This window comes from Strongylocentrotus purpuratus, unplaced genomic scaffold, assembly GCF_000002235.5.
Source record: "Strongylocentrotus purpuratus isolate Spur 01 unplaced genomic scaffold, Spur_5.0 spur5_scaffold_21, whole genome shotgun sequence".
NCBI classification, from domain to species: domain Eukaryota; kingdom Metazoa; phylum Echinodermata; class Echinoidea; order Camarodonta; family Strongylocentrotidae; genus Strongylocentrotus; species Strongylocentrotus purpuratus.
This window is the reverse complement of record NW_022145607.1, coordinates 21,450,303-21,464,950: the sequence shown is the minus strand read 5'-3', so window position 1 is coordinate 21,464,950 and position 14,648 is coordinate 21,450,303. Positions and strand designations below refer to the sequence as shown.

The following is a 14,648-nucleotide window of genomic DNA, read 5'->3' as shown; positions in this document are numbered from 1 at the left end:
TATAAATAATCAAAATGACATCTGAGAAGCATGACAAATAATTCTTTCACTATTCCGAAAACTGTAATTTCAGTTCCAACAGCTGCTAGATCTATTGTCCAAGAATCAGAAAACTGATAATATCACATATAAAATCATGTTTTAAATTCATTATTTTCTCTCTACAGGCGAAAGGTGTCAACTCCAGAAGTTCACAAGAATATTGCAACTCCTCATGTTACAGCCCAAACACCGCCATCCTCCCACCCTACCACCACTACCACCACTTTGAGTCCCAAAATGAACTCTGCCCCTGTCACACCCCAAAGCAGTGGTGTAAGCTCCCTCAATACCACCGCCTCTCCCACCTCCCTGGACGGCCCCACCATGCCCGATGAAGGGTGTCCCGCGATGCCCGCCGACTCTGCGCTGCTCCTGGACGAATATGAGAACTTTGAGGGGACCGGAATCCAGGAGATACTCCCCCAGTATCCAGCCCCGCCCTTGCCGACGCTCTCCCAGCTACAGCTGATCATCACCTTTGTGAGCGACAATGCAGTCATCCATGGACTAGACGTGGATAGATGTAAGTCATGATACCAGGTGCTTCTCTGTAATACTGGTAAAATAGTCCAACCAGTCTTTAAATGCCCCCAGGGTAAAGGGGTTGCTCTACAAGGTAAAATCTAATCTAATCTAATCTAATCTACATGTTAATTTAGTAGCCTTGTGTTGTTTTTAAAAGTTTTTGGAAAAAGCATTCAAAAATAAAAATAAAGGAATATATTGTGAATCGTGTAGTAGATTGGTTACTTTAACCCCTGTTAGAAAATCCACGACTGCTGCTCGATTGCTGCAGAAAGCGCCATTGATACCTTTGGTACTTTAACAAATATTTTATCCATTGGCAATATATTTTAATAATCTTTCTGCATAACAAAGTAACTGTTAACTTTAATTTTGACCATGTTCATTTATTCATTATTTATTATTTATGTTGCACTTTGTAACAATGAAACAATATAATCAAGGTGATGACAAAATTAGAATGACAAAAATGATACAGATACACATTTTTGTAGCAATATTCTGAGTCCAAGAGATGGGGGCCAGGGAAGAGGAGAGCAAACTTAATCGCTGTAACTGTAAAGGTCCCTCCGCCCAACCAACTGATGCACTCAATAATATAGCATAAGGACAAATAAAGAGAGTAATAAATCAAGGATAAACGGTACAAAATATATCAAGGAAAGGCACAAGCAAATGTAATGCCAATACAGAAATTAAGTACAGATTATATACGACATTAGAAAATTCACAAATTCAATAATATGATAGCATTGTCATTCTCTGTCTCTGTACTTTTTATGTTGTTACAGTTGAAGACTTTCAGCAGATGATGGCTGCCCAGCAAGTAGCCTGTAACAGCCAGAAGCGTAGTCCTCCAGACCCCAGCTCCCTCTCCCTCTGCCAATGCGTGTGTGCTAGATTCACCCTGGATGAACAGTGGTACAGGGCAAAGATCATCGGTATCACCGAAGACACTGTTCGGGTAGGTTCCTTGAACTATGTTTGTGTGTCTGAAAGAAGGGGGGGGGGGCAAATGTACTTTTGCTTCATTCATTTGTGATACATTTACCCTAGATGAACAGTGGCACAGGGCGAAGATCATCGGTATCACAGAAGCAGAGATGCCAACTAGTACGGATTTCCCGTAATTTCTACGGGAAATCGGCCGATTACGGGCGGTACGATTTTCATACCATAAATCCCGGATTTTGCAGATTTTGCTGATTTTCAAAATTAGCACTTTAAGGTTTAGCACGTACTTTTGACTATTGCAGCGCAGCCATCCTTGAATCCATGCATAGAAATCCCATAGGGCTTCCGATTGGACAATTCGTTATCTAGCACACCCCTTTCACAGTGCAGGTGCATACATGTGTGTCTTTGTATATTCTGACTGTGTGCGTGTGTGCCCAGCAGAGAAAGACAGCTTCGCGAGCGGGGGCCAGGTGAAATACCTCTCTTGGCCGCGCCGCTACAGCGCGGCCAGCGCCAGGCCTCGCTACGCTAGCGCCGTGTACACTGTCGGATTTTTCACAGGCTGTCACAGCGTTCGTCGATTTTCGTCGACAATCTGAACTCATGTTGGTTGGATTTAGATATCAATCATCATGTCTTCCACAACTAAGAAGCGTGGCAAGAAGTTACAGACTTTTAAAGAAGAATACAGTAAGAAATGGAAATGCATCGTTCCTTCAAAGAAAAGCCTGAATCATGCTAGGTGCACGATATGTGCATCAGTAGCTCTAGGCAAATTCATGCAAAAAAATATATTCAAGAAATTGACTTGAAAACACATAGTCTGAACCGAGTCAGGAGAAAATTTGAAGAAATTATATTTTTAAATGTTGTAAAACCAAAGATATAAGAAGAAAACTGACCAAGTATCTGTACTAAAAATCGTACATGTAAAATTGGTCGTAGACATTCAACAGCTGAAAATGACGCGCACGGTTGTGGTACGTGCGTTCTCGAATCCAAAATCGTATCTCACACACACACTCTCGCCATACCGCGAGTGGTCCGTCGTGGGGAGCTAGCCGCCCGAGAGTTTGGCAGCGATACCAACGCACCCTCGGAGCTCCGCAGCGCACAATTTTAGCGGAACTCGAAAGGTTCGAGGTGGGAAGGTGGCGGGCTAGCTTTTTGCCAAAACCACGCTAGAACGTCTGCTGGCAAAGTGAAAATAACTACGATCGAGAACATCGTCGGTTTCAGTGAGATAATTCTGAATTCTAATTGAGACTATATAATAAATTATATCGACAAAGAAACCTCGGTAGATCTCTTATAACTATACAAAAGCTTGTTTATTTCTCGTTTTGACATTTGTTTTTGAGCCATTTTTTTGTGCGCGAGTCAATGCAAACTTTGTATTACCAAACTTTCAACACGCAAGGAACGGGGAACACTCGCGGACCCCGTATCAAATTCGTTGCAAAAACAATTTTCAAGGGTGATTTTGAAGCAGTGAAGGAAATTTGCGCTGCGATGCGCAGAAATATACTTGAAAGAAACTTAAAAAATCACACCTGAATTTTCAGAAAATCATATTTGCATTACCGAGCCTAGTTGTGAGTTGTTTATAACTCAGATTTTATGAAGATTTGTCGGAAAAAAATGTCATTTTTTTCCGTTTGGTGGTCATTTCTAGGCTAATATTTAAAAAGTTGCATCAGTAATGGGCCCGATGTTTCTCTTATCGTACTCGCATGTTATTTCTACATAGATTAAACATAGGATGGTTAGGGGTAAGACCGGATAACATTATAAAAAAGATATATCCTTCCACCCTCCCATATCCAAGTTTTGGGCTGATTATTGCCGACCCACCGCAGCAAGGCCATTCAGATTTTCGTACGCTCGCGAAGCGCCCTCTAGTGCCCCATGAATGTGCTTATCAGATTTCAACATTGGACATGGCGGGGCAAAAGACTATAGTAACATATCAAGACATTTTGTCATGAGTTCATCCAGTCTTTCAGTAGAATACTTTTAATATGGAGTTACATGCACATGTAACACCAACTAATGAACAGGTACATGTATGTTACTTTTATTTAACTTGTTGTGCTATCGCGCTTGCCTGCGGGAGCTGCGCTTGCCAGCGTGCAGAAAAATTTGCGTCGCGCAGAAAATTACTGATTTTGTCTCAAAATTACTGATTTTTAGCCTTGACCTTGACCTAAGCCTTCCGCACCATCTGGGAGATGTGTGATGGCTTCTGCTTCATGACGTCAAGCCAGATCTTCCTGTCTTGTGATGTTCTGGTCGCTTCTGTGAGGGATCCCAGACATCTAGTAGCACAATCGGCCTTTACACAATCTATCCATTTCTTGGCTGGTCTGCCCCGGGGTCTATCACCATGGATATCAGAAGTTAGGAGTATCTTTGGGTATCGTGATGGTCTCATCCTGTTAACGTGGCCAAAGAATCGTAGCCGTTTTTTGGCTATTTTGTCCAGAATGGTTTCATCCAGTCCTAGAGTCTTCCGAATTGTTGTATTCCTTATTCTGTCTAGTCTGGTTACCCCCAAGATTTTTCGGAGGCAGATCATTTCGAAGGTAAGGAGCCTGTTCTCGTCTTCTTTTTTCAGTGTCCATGTTTCTGATCCATACATAAGGATGGATAGGATGAGTACCTTATATAGTTGAAGTTTTGTAACATCTCTAATGTCTTTGGCTGTCAATATGCTGTGAAGACTTTGAACAGCACCCAGGGCTTTTCCAATTCTGTTCTTTATGTCCTCTGTGCATTTTCCTGATTGAGTGATGGTACCTCCCAGGTAAACAAACTTTTCCACCTGTAGTAGTTTGGTTCCACCTATGCTGATGTTAATGTCTTGCTGCTGTTTACTGATGACCTGGACCTCTGTCTTGGCAATATTAATTTTGAGGCCAAAGTTTGAGCTCCACTGTTGTACACAATCTACAATGGACTGGAGATCTATTTCGTTGCATGCAAGAAGAACTATGTCGTCTGCGAAGCGGAGGTTGTTGATCAGATGGCCTTGGATGTTTATTCCAATAGGGGTGTCATAGGTGGCATGTAACATAACCATTTCTAGGATGATGTTGAATAGCTGTGGTGATAATACACAGCCCTGGCGTACACCCACAGTTGTTGGGAACCAGTCTGTAAGTTCGCCATTTACCCTGACTGCACTAGCTGAGATTTTGTATAGTGCTTTTAGGAGACAGATTGTCTTATTGGAGTAGCCAAAGAATCTCATAGCTTTCCAAAGTCCTTCCTGCCATATTGAATCGAATGCCTTCTCGAAGTCTATATAACAGCAAAACAGACTTCTGTTCTTTTCAAGGTGCTTTTCTGCAATTTGTCTTAGAGTAAACAGTTGGTCTATGGTTGATCTCCCTGGTCTGAAACCTGCCTGGGACTCTGATAAAATTTCCTCTGTCTTCTTCAGGATTCTTCGTTGAAGGATTGATGCAAATATCTTTCCTGCATGGCTAAGTAAGCTGATTCCCCGGTAGTTTCCGCAATCTAGCTTATCCTTCTTCTTGAATATAGGTGTTATAATGGCTCTGCCCCAGTCAGTTGGGAAAGATTCTTTTCTCCAGATTAGGTTGCAGAGTTTGTGAAGGATGTCAGTGCCACTCTCTCCGGATGCTTTTAACTCCTCTGCTGTTATACTATCATAGCCTGGGGCCTTTCCATCTGACATCCTTTTGATAGCACTAATGACCTCCTCTTTAAGTATTTCAGGCTCTTCCTCCATACTAGTCATCTGTGCAATTCCCTCAGTTGCATCCTTGTTGATGGGATTCTGGTTGTTATAAAGTTCTTCATAACTTTCTTTCCATCTCCTTTTTACATCCTCTATCTCTGTCAGTACTTGTCCATCTTTGCTCTTTACTGTTTGCATCTTGATATTTGGTTTCCTAGTGAGTTTCTTGATTGTTGAGTAGACTTCTTTGGACTTAGCTGCTTGGTGTGCCTTATCAACCTTTTTACATAGATCTTGAATCCATCTGTCCTTACATCCTTTTGTCTTTCTCTTTATTTCCCTGTTTAGGAAATTATAGTGGGCTCTCTTTGTAGGATCACTTAACTTCTCCTGCTTAACCCTTTTCCTTTGGTCACTTAGTTGGAGCACCTCCTCGCTTATCCAAGGGTCCTGAAGTTGACTCTTTCTGTTTCCGAGAAGTTTGGTCGATGTCTCGTTGTATGCTGACTTGATGCCTTCCCATAGATTTTCCACATCTGTGTTTTCATCATCTAGAAGTGGGCCAAACCTTCCTCCAATTTCTATTTCATAATTTGAGCGGACGTCTGCTTCTTTGAGTTTGAAGACATCATATCGCTTTAGAAACTTGGGTTTTCCTCTAACTTTAAATCTCAGTCTTAAGTTTGCAATGACTAACTGGTGATCTGAGCCTATGTCAGCACTGGGGAAACTCCTGGAGTTGTTGATTGAGCTTTTCCATTTGCTGTTAATCATTATGAAGTCTATCTTGTTGTGAGTCTTTTGATCAGGTGATTCCCATGTCCATTTTCTACTTGTTTTGGCTTGTTTAAACATGGTATTGGTGATAACAAGATCATTCGCTGCACAAAAATTGAGTAGTTTCTCTCCTCTGGCATTTGCCTTTCCAAACCCATGTTGGCCTAGAACTTGTTTCCATTGTGAGTAACTGTCTCCCACTTTTGCATTTAGATCCCCCATCACTATCAGAATGTCTTTCTTTGGTGCAGAATTGATTGCTTCTTGAAGTTGGTCATAGAATTTGTCTACTAGTTCTTCATTATCAGCTGTATTTGGGGCATAAACTTGGATCACTGTGATGGCACCTGCTTGAGTCTGGAATCTGGCAGTGATCAATCTGGATGAAATAGGATGATATCCTAGGAGTGAGTTCTGGGCTGTTTTGTTCAGAATCAGTGCTACACCCCCTCTGTGTAGAGTTTCATTTCCTGAGCATAGTGTTTTGTACCCTTCAGAGGTAAACTCTCCCTTGTCAGTCCAATGTGTTTCTGATACACCTACTATCTCCCATTTAAAGTTGTTTAGTTGGTGAAGTAGGATTTCAAGGTTCCCTGGTTGATGTAGCGTTCTCACATTCCAGGTTCCTATTCCAATTGTCTTTTTTGTTGTTAGTAAAGCATCTCTTTTCCGTGGTTTATCAACACCATCTCTTCCAATTGGCTTTGGAGTTGGCACGTCATGTTGCACTACTCTCTGTAGGCCCCCGGAAAGAAGTGGCAAATTAGTAGAGGCAGGGGCTTTAACCCTGGTGCTTTTATGGCTTTTCATCATGAAGTAGTTTCGCTCAAACTAGCTAGGCGGGTGAGTCGGTCCTCTCCTTATGATTACTGATTTGTGCTCTGAAAGGTTGGCATCCCTGCAGAACACACTATTCAGGTAGGTTCCTTGAACTATGCTTGTGTGTTTGAAGGGAGGGGGGGGGGGGGGGTGTACTGTAGGGGGAGGTGTCTACATGGAATTTTGCTTGATCCACCTCGGACAATCATCGATATCACCAAAAACACATTTGGTTTAGATTAGTTTGCAGAGTGTGTTTTTGTGGTTTGTGATAGATTTACCCAAGATAATCAGTGGTACAGAGCTGCAATTTCGGATGGATAGCTTCCTTCTATAATGTCTGTGTCTGTGTGGTATTTAAATTCACATTAAATGGCCAGTGGTAAAGGGCACAGCTCATTGGTATCATGAAATATACTGTCAGGGTAGGTTCCATCAAGTCTCACTCCATTAACAAAATACGAAAATTTGGATTTATTTAAGCTATGTTCTAATCCATAAAGCATCAGATTCAGACTTTTTTTAAAGCCCCTCTGCACTAGTTTGGCCAGGAGGGATGAGACCACCCAGCGTGGTTACTGACAGGTGGCTATCTCATCAACTCAGCTCTCAATTAACATAAGAGAAAGAGGATCATGGGGGATCAACGTGTAACGCTTAGGCATTGTTGGCTATTTAGAGGGCGTAAGTAGCTTTAAGTAGTGCAGTGGGGCTTAACAGAATCATGCATTTGTATTTTTTTAATCACAAGAATTTATTTTTTGTTGCTTTTCACAAACAGGTAAAGTATGTTGACTTTGGAAACTCAGAATCACTGCCTTTTGATCGAATCAACCCAACACCGTTCCAGCTCAATGTACCCCAATACAGCAGGGAATGTGTCCTCTATGGAATACAGCCGGTAAGTGGATGCTTTCCCATGGGAAATGGTTATGTGATTGCAGGAAATTTTTCTAAGCTATTTTGTTTTAAAGTACATATTCATTGATTTTAAAAAACTAACTTTATTTTCATTATTGCAAACAAGGGTGTCGATTTGTATCCGTGGTTGGGGGGGATGATAGGTGCCAAAATATTTTCGGCAATGGATCAAGGCAATCAAGAGGTAGAAGCGTGTGGCAAGTTGCACCCCTCCCAAGCGCGTAGCCAGGATTTCATTTTAGGGGCGGTAGTGAGCACGCGAAGCGCGGTCCCTAGGGGGTTGCATGCAGGGAGGGGGAGTCCCCCCCCCCCGCGAAGCGCGGAAGCTTTGACGTTTCACTAAATTATTAGAGAAAGAAGACGATTCGCTGGACCATTCTCGACTCTTAATCCTTGTTTGAATCACGTTCCCCTTCCTCCGCGCATAGCGCGGAAGCTCTGACGTTTCATCAGATTATTAAAGAAAGAAGACGATTCGATGTACCATTCTCGACTCTTAATCCTTAATGTTTGAATCGAATTCCCCCTTCCACGCGCGTAATGCGGAAGCTCTGATGTTTCATTAGATGATTAAAGAAAGAAGACGATCCTACATGTATGTACCATTCTCGACCCGAAGCGCAGTAGCTTTCACATTAGTGAAAGAAGACGATTTGTTGTATCGTGTCCTTCATGAACTCAGTTTCCCTCTACCGCGCAAAGCGCGGAAGCTTTAACGTTTCAATAAATTATTACTCTTAATTCTTGTCTGTATTCATTTTCGCCCATTCCGCGCTTAGCGCGGAAGCTTTCACGTTTCATTAAATTATTCGTAAAAGAAGACGCTTCGTTGTATCGTGTACTTTGACGTTTCATTTGATTATTACGCTTAATCCACGTCTGAATTCAGTTCTCCCCTAACAGCTTTGCCCTTTCACTGAATTATTAGAGAAAGAAGACGATTCGTTGTACTGTTCTCTATATTAATCCTTGTCTGAACTCAGTTTTCCCACTGAAAATAATTTGTGTTACAAATAAGTTGTGACATAATAATCTTTCTCCAAAAATGAAAAATCTTTTAGGAAATATCAGGATATAAAATGAGTGAAAAAAACAAAAATAAAGATACAATGACGTGAATTTTAAAAAGGATGAACGGAAACAACATAACAACTAGAGAACTATTTTATAAGTCATACTAATGTCCGAAAATCTTTCTCCTTGTCTCCGATCTCATCACAAATTTGTCACAGAGTTCATCTATGTTTACACTGTCCAGGATTGTCTGATGTGCATTGCAGATTGCTATTTTTGCGCTTCGCGCTTAACATTTAGCTCGTTGCTTTTTGACGCTGCGTCTTTGCATTTGGCGCACTGCATTTCTATGATGCTGTTGATTGAACAAATTGAATAAATTCATCAATTCCTGATGAAGCCGTATGAGCGAGAATTCAATTTATTCTTGTCTCATATACGGTTGTCTTATTTACTTTGTATACATGTATGTATTATGAAAATGAGATAGCAAAATGGTCATCTTGCGAGTAATAACCATTAACTACTCTCATCGGGCTCTCATCCTTAATTTTTCTCTTCATTTTTTTTTTTTTTCTGATGGTGAATTATTGGGGGGGATGATTGTACAGGCCATCCCCCCCACCTGAAATATTGGGGGGGGATATATCCCCCCATCCCCCCCCCCCCCCCCCCCCCCCCCCCCCGGGATCGACACCCATGATTGCAAAGTTGAAACTTTGAATAGACAAGGTTATCAAAATTCAATGCTAGGAAGCATTCAAAGTAATGATTATTATAAATTACAAAACGCTTAAATATAGCCCCGGCATAGCACCTGAAACGCTCTCCGAACGCTGCTGAGATGTGTGAGATCACAGTATGGACATGATTTGCACAAGCAGACAATATCCCATAACATCTCAGACATTTTCAGTGCCTGTGTTTTCATCTTCTCTTGAGTTCTTTCCCTTACTTCACTACTGTCAGGCTAAATGTATAATCTATTGCCTCACTCTAAACCCAGTGCATGGTTTTATTTTGATGACAAATGCAGCGATACAAAAATAAAGGATTCTGTCGCTTGTAAACAAAATAAGACACCATTGTATATTCAGCTGCACACAACGTGGTCTGTTCAGCGTTTCAAGAGGGAACAAATGCCATCCTTAATATCATTCCGGGGGTTTTCAATTTGAAAGTCTGGTTTCTTTGATTATTAATTAACCCCTATCCTGTGTATTTACAAGCAAACGATTTTAGTTATCAGAATCGGGTCATATCCCCTTTTGAATGGTTTGACATGCCATTACATTTATATACACTAAACTCATTATAATTTGAAAAATAATAGCTTTGCAATTATGTTCATTCTTTATGGGATGTCGTCTGCGTGGGCAGTATTGGTCCATATAGTGACGTCATTAAAACATCGTTATTTTTCCGGCGAATCTCTTGTATATCCCAGCTGCTCTGGAGGTGGTTGTATTTGTATTTTTATAAATCACCCGATATGTAGTTGACCTAAAACTTGTACGATGGCCATTTGTTAGTTTACCAGTTTCTAGTGATACATTAGTTGACATATTTGTGATTTTCTTTGAATTTCACCTTTAACATTTTGTACACAAAGAGGGTAAGTTCATTGTTATGTAAGGCGAGGCGTCAAAAATATCGATACCAGCAGGCTGCCGCCTCACGTATTGGCGCATCGAGGCTGCAATTACGGCCGAAGCCTGGCTGGGGCAATTATTTTTCACTTATTAGCCCAGCCGGCTTGCGCCAGGCTGGGATCTGAGGCTCGGTTTCCATTCAAAAGGCGGCAGCCGGCGCATGCTTTTGAATGCCATTTCCTACCGCCAGCGGTAGCCGGCTGAGCTAATTTAAAAAATGCAGCCAGGACGCACAAGTGCAGTAAGCTGCCGCTGGCTTGTATATTTATTTTTGACGCCTCGCCTAATGGGAATATTAACTGAGATCATACAATGCTGGATACGAGCCTATGAAAGTTGTGGAGTCATTCATGTATCCACAAGTAGTGCATTCAATACAGATTACAGGTGGAAGTATTCTATATAAAAGGGTATTCTTAAAAGTCTTTTAAAAGCGAAACAAAAGTTATTCATAAAGCACCCAGTGGTGGATCCAGGGGGGCACAGGGAGTATGTGGCCCCCGGCCAAAAAAAAAATGTTGGAATCAGCCCCAAATTCGCAAAAAACGTATTGGCAAACAGAGACCCCCCCCAAAAAAAAAAAAAAAAAAAAAATTAGCGCGCACTACCCTCCCCCAACTGAGCGAATATGCGGCCGGGGCGATTATCAAATATTCGGGAGCATAAAAAATAAAAAAAATGTGCTCTTACCCCTCCCTTTCAAGGGGGCAAAAGGGCCTTTATAGACAGGTGGTTGCTAAATCAGGTTTGACTGTAGCATAAGGCATCTCTACTTTATTTGCATGTCAGTAGAGGGAGAAACTTTATTCAGTACTGTTTCAATAGTGCATGTACAAGTAAAACCATCATTTCATCATGACAATGCTACTTGTTTCTTTGGAAAGGACATGTACCTTTATCAGTCAAAGAATACTGTCAAACAAAGAGCTGAAACCACATGCATAATCCACACTTATACCCCGTTCAGACTACACTTTACCTACCGGTATATTCATTGTATGATTATACGATTTAGTAATTGATTTTGCACTTCACCTGTAGGCTGGACATCATATAACAAAATGTATAACAAAAAGAATAGTGAGACCCATGTGAGAGCACCGCTTTGAACAAAAGCTTGATAAAGAAACAGGGTCCCGCTCTCATCTGAACGTCGTGTTGTATAAAAATCGTATTACTGGGCGGGTCTCATGACTATGAGCGCTCACTGATGACTGGCTAGCTGTCGTGCAGGGAAAAAATTAATATTTATTTTTCGGGGGCTACTTTTCAACCTTGCCTGTATGAAAATAACATTTTAAAATTTGTTTTGCATTGAACTCTATGCAAATTTAAGGGGGCTCTTTTCTGATTTTCGGGGGCTCTTTTGGGCATTTCGGGGGCTATTTCGCCCTGAGCCCCCATATATTTTTTTCACTGCTGTCGTGTGAACTGACCTCTTCAAAACTAGTTGCTTTCAGTATGACGTTGCTTTTAAACAATGTTGTTACTCAGTCTGTACCTCTCTTTTTGTGCTGTACGATGATTCTTGTAATAGTTTTGAATTCCGTCCAGTCTAAACAGACTACTTGTTTGCCTCTAAATCTTTCTCATTCATCCCCAAAACACTGATCTAGAGAAGTGATGCAACGCCAATATCTCACCCTCCGGAAAAAAAGATATCATGTTTTAAATTTCTATGTATTTCAGATTGTCCATTTAGTGCAATTTTTTAGAATTTGTTTTAGAGAAAAGTCCAGCCCTACTAGTAATGATTGATGCATGCCTTCGGGGCTAACTAACTGTATTTATTTGTAATGTAATTATTGAGTTTGAAAATTAGGTTTCCCACTAGATTTTGTGGAGGATAGCCGCTCAACAAAAGTAATCCGGCTTTGTATATGATGCGCAGGAAAGTCTGATTTTTCTTCTCTGAAAGCCTTGGTATTTATTGATGTTTCTAAATATATATGTATTTGTGGTCAATAAGGAATTTCTTACGTAGAATGAGATTTTGTTTTGCTCAAGAGAACCCGGTATTAGAGACAAAATGAGCAACTTACAAAAGCAATGATGGAGAATGCCTGCCGGTTGGGATTATTGTAATTAAATTTAGTAGCCTTGCATTGTATCGTATTTTACCTTTTGAACTCACTAGCTATTAGAAAAAGGTTGCGAAAACCTTTAGTAGATGTCTGAAAAGGTTGACTGAAGAAATATGCTCAGAATTCTCACATGATAACAATTATAGCTGGCTCACCAGCACTGTCTTTCACAATATTTTACAGAATTTTGCACATCATGCTCCTGCAATGGTTGCTCTGGACAAAGTTTCATACATTTACAAGAAATAATTATCATAAATGTTGGTCTCAATGCTTTAGCTAAACATAATCCTCATCCTTACCCTTTCCAAACCTCATGTCTTTGGTGAAATAAATTCCAGCGCAATTGACACCAGGAAATATCAAAAATTGTAAATCTGTAGATTTGTGACCATGATTTGTACGTCCCTTGAGAGACCTGCCAGTAAATGGTGAGAGCAAACAGTGGCATGAACTGCCTGCCATAATTAAGTCCAACTTAAAGTCAATCTTAGTCTTTCTGAAACACTCCCCAGATCAATTATTGGATTACCTATTTGACAGCAGTGGCTTTTGATAATATAGGAACATTGAGATAAGGCAAGTATATGAAATATACTGAAATTAATTGTTAATTAGAAAAGGATTCATTTATAAAGCATGAATAATAAACATGTAATTAATTAGTTATTTTGTCTAGCTTGTAACAGATGACATCCGTACAAGTTTCATGTATCAACATCAACAGGAAAGTTTTTCTTTCCCTTTTGGGTAACAGTGTTTAATACTGGATTGGGTTTAAATGGGAAGACAGCTTGATATGTTTTCATCTACATGTAGATCATAACATCTGCAAAAAGTTAAAATGAAATTAAAATTTAATCCTAAGGTACCAGTCTGAATACACATTACGTTAGATTATCACTTGAGGGGATTATTTTAACCCAATGCTTACCGTAACTTGGTTGATTATGTATTAAGCCTATGGAAATGCCAGAACTCAGCAGTCAGATGATTAAAAGATGATTGTTTGTATCTGTCAAGGCAAGCAGTATTCCATCTTCTAAGTAGGATCCTATTGATTTTCTTCTCCACAGTATCTGTCCGCAACTACCGCAAGGCAATCTTTCTTCTCATCACACGCACAAGCAGTAGGATTAGCACAGTTAGCAAAGGATGGCTAATTGGGTGTATATTTCATTCTATTGATGTATACTTTACTTAGTTAACAAAGCTGTTTGCGTGTTTATTTACATGCTATTCAGTACAATTGAGTAAACGACCTAGTAGATGTGAAATCAGGAAACCATAATAAGGGTTTAATTCACACTATTCTTGGAAACTGCATCTTCTGTAAAATCCCCCAATTGCTTTAATTATGCCATAATTGCCACTCTCTCTCTCTCTTGTTGATTCAATTTGCTATTTTTTTTTTTACTTTCGCTAGCCCATTTTTTTCCTTCATTTTACAGTGGGGTAGGGGGGGGGGGAGGAGGGAGGGAGGTTGCTTGAAAGATGAAAATACTGTATCACGTGCTACCCAGTCCTCAGGCATAGATTCTACATGTATTTGACACTTAAAGAGGAGGTTGAGTTCTGGGGAGAGGTGAACAATAATTTGTGAGTGTGTTCATTTTTATTATGCAAGTGTGGAAGAATATCAGAGAAAAAAATGTTCCTCAAAACAATTAGAAAGCCTATGAAGTTCAATAAACTTTGCAGTCTACATAGTCTTACTGTTCAGACACGCAGTTACTCACTACATGTATGACTGACAAGGGTCTGTGACTGCACACTAGGCCATACAACCTGCCATAATCTAAGTCCAAACATTTCCCATGATCCCTCATCCTTCCAAATTTCATGGAATTGTTTTGCTATTCTTTGACATGACACTCGCTAGCTGATGTGTGCCCCACGGCCATCATGCCATCATCAAATTGGCGATTGTCAAACCGAATGCATAGGCATTTTTTTTTTTTAAATTTATTTCTTTGATGTAGGTTGGTTGGTATGGGTCCATGGGGAATGACCATATTCATGACCAAGTCCGGTAATCAGGTAAAATGCCATTTTCTTCCTCGGAGAGTCGTGTTCAAGGATAACTCTGTGTTCACACTTTAAGGGTCGCCCTCGGTCATTTCTGATTAAAAGAAAGACCCACTCACCATA

At 40.5% G+C, this 14,648-nt stretch overlaps 1 protein-coding gene across 3 annotated transcripts in view; it reads left to right on the top strand.

Annotated features, from left to right (window-relative positions):
• Nucleotides 1-14,648, top strand: part of LOC593101 (RING finger protein 17) — a 107,652-nt gene that overhangs the window by 35,639 nt on the left and 57,365 nt on the right. For all 3 annotated transcript variants that reach the window (XM_030995340.1, XM_030995339.1, XM_030995341.1), the window contains exons 27-29: nucleotides 168-565; nucleotides 1,359-1,531; nucleotides 7,608-7,727. In XM_030995340.1, the coding sequence (XP_030851200.1) occupies nucleotides 168-565; nucleotides 1,359-1,531; nucleotides 7,608-7,727 (691 nt within the window). The remainder of the gene's footprint in view (nucleotides 1-167; nucleotides 566-1,358; nucleotides 1,532-7,607; nucleotides 7,728-14,648) is intronic.